This window comes from Puma concolor, chromosome A2 (assembly GCF_028749965.1).
Source record: "Puma concolor isolate L17-30 chromosome A2, mPumCon1.1.hap2, whole genome shotgun sequence".
Taxonomy (NCBI): domain Eukaryota; kingdom Metazoa; phylum Chordata; class Mammalia; order Carnivora; family Felidae; genus Puma; species Puma concolor.
In genome coordinates, this window is record NC_141668.1 from 88,350,494 (window position 1) to 88,360,261 (window position 9,768).

Genomic DNA, 9,768 nt, shown 5'->3' on the forward strand with positions numbered 1-9,768 from the left:
GGATGGCTATAATCAAAAAGACAGACAATAACAAGTGTTGGTGAAGATGTAGAGAAATTGGTAGGAATGTAAAATGTACAGCAGCTTTGTATAACAATCTAGCAGTTCCTCAAAATGTTCAACAGTTACCATATCACCCTTTAATTCTATTCCTAGGTATATACCCAAGAGAAAGGAAAACATATATCCTAACAAAAAATTGTACATAAATGTTTATTCATAAAATATATTTATTGTTATATAAAGAAAAGATTTCAAAAAGTGGAAACAACTCAAATGTCTATCAACGGATGAATGGATAAACAAAGTGTAGTATATCCATAAAATGGAATATTATTCAGTCATAAAAAGAAATGAAGTAATTCTGAGTCCTACAACACATAGATGAACCTTGAAAACATTGTATATATTAAGTCAAAGGACTTCGCCACGAAACATCACATATTGTATGGTTCCATTTACATGAAATGTCCAGGAGAGGCAAATCCATGGAGACAGCAGGTAGATTAGCAGTTGCCTGGGGTTAGCGGGGAGGTAAGGGAGGAAGAATGACTGCTAATGGGGGGGGGGTGTCTTCTGGGGGTGATAAAAATTGATTGTAATGATGACTGCACATTTTTGTGAATATACTAAAAACTATTAAATTACACAGCTTAAATGGATAAATTTTATTGTAGGTGAAGTATCTCTCCATAAAGCTGTTACTGATTTTTAAAACACCTACAAGCCATGATATTAAACAATTTAACAAACAATGAAAATGTGTATACATATTTTGGCTGTGCAGCATGAGACCTTCCAGGCTTTCAGTCTTTTCTCCCCTCCTGTTTTCTAACATTTCAAATCCAAACTTTAAATAAAAAACTTCAGAGGTCTCATTTAACCAAAAGACAAGTTCTCATTATCTGTCTTTTAAAATCGTATTTAGGGACACCTGGGTGGCTCAGTTGGTTGAGCATCTGACTTCGGCTCAGGTCATGATCTTGTGGTCCATGAGTTCGAGCCCCACATCGGGCTCTGTGCTGACAGCCTGGAGCCTGCTTCAGCTTCTATGTCTCCCTCTCTCTCTGCCCTTCCCCCGCTCGCACTCTGTTTCTCTTTCTCAAAAGAAAAAAAGAAAATCATATTTAAACAGCAATCAGGGGCGCCTGGGTGGCGCAGTCGGTTAAGCGTCCGACTTCAGCCAGGTCACGATCTCGCAGTCCGTGAGTTCGAGCCCCGCGTCAGGCTCTGGGCTGATGGCTCGGAGCCTGGAGCCTGTTTCCGATTCTGTCTCCCTCTCTCTCTGCCCCTCCCCCGTTCATGCTCTGTCTCTCTCTGTCCCAAAAATAAATAAACGTTGAAAAAAAAAAATTTTAAACAGCAATCATTTCACAAAAGAGGGCATACATATAGTTAAAAAACATGAAAAATACCGCATCTATCTTATCTAAAAAAAAAAAAAAAAAAGGCAGAATGTGGGAGGGGAGTTCTCCTTCAATCTGTCTTCCTCTAGTTTCTACTGTCTGCTTTCAGAATGTTAGAGTAAATGTTAAGAATTTATACTTGGGGCGCCTGGGTGGCCTCAGTTGGTTAAGTGTCCAACTTCTGGTTTCAGCTCAGGTTATGATCTCACGATTCGTGAGTTCGAGCCCCACATCGGGCTCTGCGCTAACAGCATGGAACCTGCTTGAGATTCTCTCTCTCTCTCTCTCTCTCTCTCTCTGCCCCTCCCGCACTCACTGTCTCTCTCTCAAAAATAAACATTTAAAAAAGAAAAAGGAAAAAAAAATGTATACTCCTTTTCGGACTGCTCGCTATTTATTTATTTATTTATTTCCGGACTGCTCTTTAAATGCTGTTGCTTTCCAACCTAAAACTGGTCACTTTATATGTTTATCTGAACACACTCATTTGCTCCCATACTTGCAACTACCTCTTACATGCTTATATGACAAGTTTAAAATTTTTAACTCCATCCTGTCAGCTCTCTTGAGCCCTACATTTCTACTCAATGTTTCACGCACCTCAGTTTAACACATTTAAAACTAAATTGTCCCCTACCTTGAAATCTCCTCCAACCGTCTTCTGCTTGATCCCCTCCACCTGTTTCTCCTCCCATACTCCTAACCCTACCAAATGATATCTTCTAATGGGTGATAGTATACCAAACCAGGAACCTTGGAGTCATACTGCAAATATTTCTTTCTCCTTTACTACCCACATCTAGTGAATTGTTAAATCTTCTTTCTTAATCCTTATCAGATCCTTTTTATACTCTTTCTACTGTCTTAGTCTTCTTATATTTCAACAGCTTCCAAAATGTTCTCCTCCATCACTAATTCCACCCTTAATACTGCCATCAGAATCAACTTTCTACAACACAAATCTGTCAAATAACTGCCTACTCTTTTTTTTTTCTTTAGAGAGAGAGAGCGAGAGAGAGAGAGAGAGAATGAGAAGGGGAGGAGCAGAGACAGGAGAAGAGAGAGGGTCACAGGATCCGAAGTGGGTTTTGTGCTGGCAGCAGAGAGCCTGATGTGAGCCTCAACTCACTAATGTGAGAACATGACATGAGCCTAAGTAGGACGCTTAGTAGACTGAGCCACCAAGGAGCCCAATCACTGCTTACCCTTCTTAAAGCATGAAGTGGCTCTCCAGAGACCAATAGTAGTGATTCTTAGCTTTTCTACTAGCACCTATCTGAATGATAGAAATGAAGGCTCATACTAAAGCAGGCTGGAGCCAGAGGGTGGGGGTGAGTGGTTGAAGGTGGAGGAAACACTGCTAGAATGCTCAGCTACTATGTGTATTTTCTTAACACCTGCCCACTATCCATGTGAGTTTAGTGTAGAACTGTTCAAAATTATTATCATTGAACTACAGAATAAATTATAGCATAGATATAAGAACTTTCACAATCTAACCCCTACCTAACTTACTCAGCATCGTTATTAGTCCTTACCATGCATTACCTCATTGGTTCTCAAAGTATGGTTCAGGGACAGCCCACCCCCAGATCATTTCAGAGTCCATGAAGTTAAAACTCTTTTCCTAATAATATTAAGTCACGTTTCCTCACCTATAAATATGATAACGCACAGACTTTCGCACAATAATTTTTAAAAATCAGTTTCATTCTCTGAGGAGTATACAGTAGAGTTTTCTAGAGTACATGACATGTGATGCTATGTGAAATGTAACATTGCAATGGTATGAGTGAAGCAGGGGAGGGGCTTCTATTAAGCCAGATGTAGAAATTTGCAAAATATACAAATAATGCTGCTTCTCACTACCTTTTGTTTTGAACAATTATCTATCACATAGTTAATATGGAATGAGTTTATTATCATTATCTTAAAGTGTACTATTTTTTAAAATATGTTTTAATTTGTAGTATAATAAATAAAAGCTTTTTGGGGGCCTTCAGTAATTTTTAAGAATGTAAAGAACTCTTGAGATCAAAAGATGTGAACTGCTGCATTAGTTATAGCAGATTATCTTTTTCATTTTTTAAAATATAATTTATTGTCAAATTGGTTTCCATAAATTATGGCAGATTATTTAACACTTCCCTAAACATGTTCCACTTTAAAACTTCCATCCTTTTGCATGGTGATGTGCCCTCAGCCTAGTCCCAGCTAGGTCCTAAGAGACCTCAGATGTATCCTGGAGAAACAGAACAAAAAGAACAGAGGTTTGGGGGTACCTGGCTGGCTCAGTTGGAGGAGAATGTGACTCTTGATCTTGGGGTCTACACCTGTGCTGGGTATAGAGATTACATACATACATACATACACAAATAGAACAGAGGTTTTGAAGTCAAGCAAGATACTTAACTCTCAGAGTATGCTTCCTCATGTGTAAAATACAGGTTATATCTACCTCATAAACTGTTCAGTTAGTAAGAAAGGGTGTAAAGTATCTGGCGCAGTGTTTAGTATATAATAGAGGTGAAAAATGTTAAGTTCTTTCCTACTTAAAATAACTTATAAAGTCACTAATGTTACCATAGTAAAATAAAAACCATATAACAATTATTTAATCATAACAAAGCAAATAGGCTGGTCATTTTGAGCAGTTCTGTCAGGATTACCACTTGTAGAACAAATGGTTTTATATAATAAATCCCCTGAAATAAATAACTTCTATGGTAGTTTTTGGGTATCTTTGATAAATTAAGTTCAGATTAGTTTAAAACATCAGTTATTTTAAATAGCATATTAATATAGGATGGCTTGCTATTATACCCAGTTCAGCCTCAGAAAAATGTCCTTAAATCCTCTCCTCCCAATATTTCACAAAAAAGTACTAGAATTCACACTTCTGTTGCATTCTATATTTTAAATACTCCACTGAATTCACTTATTATATTTTTGTTTTCACCTTCATAAATGTAGAGAAAGCTGGCTTTTAAGCTGAAGCTGCCATATTTGTTTGTAGCTTAAGTGTCTTGTGATTTTTTCATATACAACTGTGTAATGTAAATTAGATAAACTTTAGCCTGATCAGAAGAAATCTACTTCTTGTTTTAATGTTTTAGACATTACAAAGCTTTAAAACGCACAAGAAAATGATTGAAAACAAAGCCCAGATACTTCTTTCTTTCTATGTCTAGTTATCTGTGACTGACTATATGAATTAGCCATATGAGAATACACAGACCTTAGCACAATAATTTGTTAGATGATGACACTAAACGTCAGTCCCAGACCTCAGCCCTGTGAAGTAGCATTTTTCTTCTTTAAAAGATCAGTCATCTGGGGTGCGTGGGTGGCTCGGTCAGTTAAGCGTCCGACTTCAGCTCAGGTCATGATCTCACGGTCCATGAGTTCAAGCCCTGCATTGAGCTCTGTGCTGACCGCTCAGAGCCTGGAGCCTGTTTCAGATTCTGTGTCTCCCTCTCTCTCTGACCCTCCCCTGTTCATGCTCTGTCTCTCTCTGTCTCAAAAATAAATAAAGGTTAAAAAAAAAAAAAAAAGATCAGTCATCCTATTTTAAGTGGCCTGCCTATTGTCAGACAGCTAGCCAATGAAAGAGATGGGAGTAAAACCCAGGTCTGTCAAACACGAATGCACACCACTCTACCTTATACGTTTGTTTACTTGTCATGATCACTGTCTGCCATCTTGCATAGAAGACTTATAGTCAATGGGGCACCTGGGTGGCTCAGTCGGTTAAGCGTCCCACTTCAGCTCAGGTCATCATTTCGCGGTTCATGGGTTTGAGCCCCGCATCAGGCTCTGTGCTGAAAGCTCAGAGCCTGGAGCCTGCTTGGGATTCTGTGTCTCCCTCTCTATCTGCCCCCCCTCCACTCACACTCTGTCTGTCTCTCTCTCCCAAAAATAAGTAAACATTAAAAAAAAATTTTTTTTAAATAAAAAAGAAGACTTGCAGTCAAGATAGGAGAAACCGAGTTCCAGACCTGCCACAAATCAGATGTTTAACCTTCAACATGCAAGTAATCATCTTGGTACTACAGTTTACACCATCTCAGTATCTTAGTTTTCTCCTTTCTAGGGTTGGGCTGGGGAGGACTCAACACACCAAGGCCAAAAATAGAAAACTCAAAGAATAGTTTGACAGGTGGAAAATTTTCAAATTAAAACAAGATACTATTTTCCGATCATCAAATTATCAAAGAGCAAGATAATTAAATGAACACTCATGCATTACTGACAGTTGTATACATTGATACTTCTCCAAAAGGTTATTTATAGATCTGTATTAAATGTTTATATCCTTTTACCTAGTACTTCCACTACTGGAAGATATCTTATGCAATACTCCAATATAAGGAAGCTTTACACACAAGTGTTCATTACAGAATTATGATATTGTAATAACAGAAAATAAATGGCCTAAACATTCAACCACAAGCAAATGGTTAAGCTATAAAATGGTTGCCAGGTGAAATATATTATATAGCCACTGAAAATGACTTTTACAAGTGAAAAACACTTATCAAAATGTTCAGTTAAAAAACAACAACGATATTGGGGCACCTGGGTGGCTCAGTAGGTTAAGCATCCGACTTCAGCTCAGGTCATGATCTCCTGGTTTGTAAGTTAGGCCCTGCGACAGGCTCACTGCTGACCATGCAGAGCCTGCTTGGGATGCTCTGTCTCCCTCTCTCTCTACCCTCCTCCGCCTGCTCACATGCGTATGCGTGCTCTCTCTCTCAAAATAAATAAACATTTAAAATACATATATATTTACATATATAATGGACTATATATATGTATGTATATACAAAATGGAAAAAATATATATATGTAAAATGGAATATATTGTATGGTCACACAGATGCATTAAACAGAGACAGCCTTTGAGTGATGGGACTAGGTAGGCTGGATACAACAATGGAAAGAAAACATGTTGGATGTCCACCCACTTTCCTAAGAGTAAGGCATTATTAATTAGTCTATAATTTCCAAATTTGAAACAATGAACACCAGTACTTTATACTTGAACAGGATTATAACAGCTAGATTATCTCTAAGGCTCAGTTCTAAAATGCTAAAATTTAAAAATGCATTTTTAGCCCACATAAGATTTGAAGAATAACAGAACACTTAAAATTATTAGCTGATTTTCTATTCTCTTTCCATGGTAGAAGGGCATGGTTTCCCACCAGCATACCACCCAAGGGAAAAAGCAGCACAATCTAGCAGTCTTAATTATAGCTATTGCTTATCAAGTCATGGAATAAAAAAAGCAAGCACTATAAAAGAATAGCCTTAGTCATCAAATCTCAAATGTAGACTCACCTAGTATCCCTAGGTATTATGGAAAAAAAAGAAACTCATTTAGTCCTTCAGAAATGAAATCTCCAATAGGAATCCCTGACTCATCCCCAAAGCACAAACCCCAAGGCTACTTCCCCCGTAGTTCAGAGACTGGGCACCTGTCCTGATGGCCTTCATCACCAAACAATGCTCTTTCCTGACAGGATGTGCCCAGGGATAACCAGATGACTAGCATGCAAAGGAGAAGTGACCATGGACCACACCACCTCTTCTTCCATAACCAAAATAAGACTGTAATAGACTAATTTTAAACTTTTAAAATATCTTAAGTAAATGTTTTCTATTTTTGCCAAAAATATAGAAAAAAGGGACTCCATCCAATTATTGGTAAGTGACACTACCCAAAAGATACGAACACAATCAAAATTCTCAATGTAAGTCGAGAAAATGTTCCTTACCTTTACTTCGACCAAAAATTAATTTTTCAAAAATACATAGGCTAAATATCAACAGAAAATGTTTAAAAGAAGGCATAGATTATTTATATTTTTCTGTTCTGAAAAGATACTAACAAAATCTTACTCCTATCCTCTATTATTGGTCTAGGAAGGCGGGAATCACAAAGCTCAACAATATTATTATCATATTGAGTAAGGTCAACGATCTATTTTATAAGCTGTTAACAATTTTAAGGCTAAGGCTTTACTAGACTGGAGTCGCTTTAAAATGTGAAAAAGCATTTCAGTACTAAAAGTCATATCACCTGCACCTTGTAAACAATTAAACTGTACTTTGAAACAAAAACTAGCCAGCGTTTGCTGCTCATTCATTTTTATAGACATTAACTGTGTATCCTTTTTACAATCAAGAATTTCGGAGTTAAGTGCTTATTCTTGGAGTTGTATCTTGCCCAGGAGCAAAATTTTCCCTAGCTTATTTCCCATTCTCAAACCCCGCCAAGGCTAAGGAGCAACCTCTTCCCAAAGTCCCACTTCCTTTTCCATTCCCCAGACCTCCAGAGTTTCCAACGCCCCAGTCTTGCGCAATATCCGTAGGAGCAGCAGCCGCAACCACCGCCTCCTAAGCCGAGAAACAACCCTAAAGGGAACATTGTCCAGCAAAAAAATAAAAGGGGGGCCGGAGGGACAATGTAGGAAGTCGACTTCTGGTCCCACGCCTTTGTATCTGACCCCCTCAATAAGTGATGTATCTAGAGCAATTTCACGAACAAGACTTTTAACCTCCTCTCCAGCCAGCCAGCCCAAGCAGAGGGCGGAAAGAGGGGGGCGGGGGGAGGCTGAGAAGGTTATCTCCCAGTTCAGGGCTTCAGCCCGTTTCGTTGCCTCCGCCCCACCAGGACTATTGTTCCCAAGTTCCCCACCCCCACCCCGGATAGGAAGTGATAGTCACATCCCCTCCGCCTTCGACAATATCCCCTAGGGAGTCCGAAGTAGGCTTCCTTCAGGATAATCACCCCCTCCACACACACACACACACACACACACACACACACACACACACACACACACACACCGTCAATCTAAAGTCACGATGACCCCAACGCCATCTCAAACCTGGGTCTCCAGAGACAAGAGACCGGACGAGGGTAGATGGAATTGGGCAAACCAAGGGATTCCTTACGGACAATCCTTTCCCAAGCCTTGGAATAATAACTGAGAACCCCAAAAACGGCAGAACTCCTCCCTTGCCCACTTCTGAGACCAGCCTGAGCAAAGGGACCCCAGGAGTTAATGCCAACCTCAACACCCCCGTACCTCCATCAGCTGCGATCTGCTCTCCACCCAGGGTAGACACCTTGCCTCGACCCTACCAGGAGGGGCAGGCTGGTTAGGGAGTGGGGGTGGAGGGACGAGCCCCCCCCTCCCGCCCCGGGTCTGCACCTCCTTCGGCTTCAATTCCCGGCCCGAGAAACAATAGGTGGTCGCCGGCGGCGGTGCAGAGTGCGGGCTCCGCCGGGGCCGCTCCTTTCGCGCCCCTGGCGCCCGCGGTGGGGGCCGCGAAAGCGGGATGGGAGGGAAGGCGGCCGAGGGGCGGAGGCGGTCTCACCTCCCGCCGGCCTTCGAGACCACCGGCCCTAAGGAGTTGGTGCGCGCCACTCCGCCCCTCTCCTCTCAGCTGCACACAAAGCGCTGGCTGCCCGGGCCGGCTGGGCGAGGCGGTGGTGGGCTCCGGTGCCGGCGAAAGGAGGCGACAGCAAAGGGAAGGACTCACCATGAAGTCCCGGGCGAAGTTGTCCTCCCCATTGTGGTCCGGACTCTTCATGGCCTGAACCCTCTGGATAAATTTCCTCAGGATTTCCACTTGCTCCATCCTCCCGCGTCCCCCCGGCTGCGGTGGCTGGCCCCCCCGCCGCCCGCCCGCCCGACGCAGAGCTCGCTCAGTCTTCCCCAGCTCGCTTTCCCGGCCCTTCCCCTCCCTCCCGACCCCCGCCTAGCCTCGCCACTCCTTTCGGCTCCTCACCGCTTAAGGCGGCGGCAGCGGCAGCACCGGCCCGGTTCCCGACCCCACAACTTCCAGGAGCAGCGGCCGCTCTCCCACAGTACGAGGCGAGCCGCTGCGGCTAGCGCCAACCCCAACCCCCAGCTTGCTCCATCCTCCTTCCCCGCCCTCCTCCTCCTTCGTTGGGAGACGCCGCCACCGCCTCAGGAACACGGCTCTCCGCTCTCCCTGCCCCCCCTTCCCGGTTCCTCCTCCCCCCCCCCCCCCCCCACCTCCACCAGCACCCGCAGCCGCCTCTCCCCACGGGCGCGGCCCCGCGCCGTAGCTCCGCCCCAGGCGCTAGGACGCGCCGATTTCACCCCACCCCACCCCGCCCACCCCGCCTCCGGGCCACTCTCCCAAGCCCGCCCTGCCGGTGCTAGCCCCTCTCGGAGTGGCTGGAAGGCTTTTAGCTGTCGGCTGGGCTACTTGACTCTACTTCCGGGGCGTGGTTCCGCCCCGCCTGCTAGTAGGTCTGAGGAGGTCTGGAAGGAGGGAGTTCGCCTCTGAACAGAGTAAATCCTAGTCAGTCGAGTAAGAT

At 43.1% G+C, this 9,768-nt stretch overlaps 1 protein-coding gene across 1 annotated transcript in view; it reads right to left on the minus strand.

Annotated features, from left to right (window-relative positions):
• The window catches only part of PTPN12 (protein tyrosine phosphatase non-receptor type 12), a 103,333-nt gene extending 93,939 nt beyond the window's left edge, over positions 1 to 9,394 (minus strand). Inside the window, exon 1 of the mRNA XM_086696843.1 lies at positions 8,961 to 9,394. Within this exon, the coding sequence (XP_086552969.1) occupies positions 8,961 to 9,059 (99 nt within the window). The 5' untranslated portion in view covers positions 9,060 to 9,394. The remainder of the gene's footprint in view (positions 1 to 8,960) is intronic.
• Between the last annotated feature and the right edge of the window lie 374 nt (positions 9,395 to 9,768).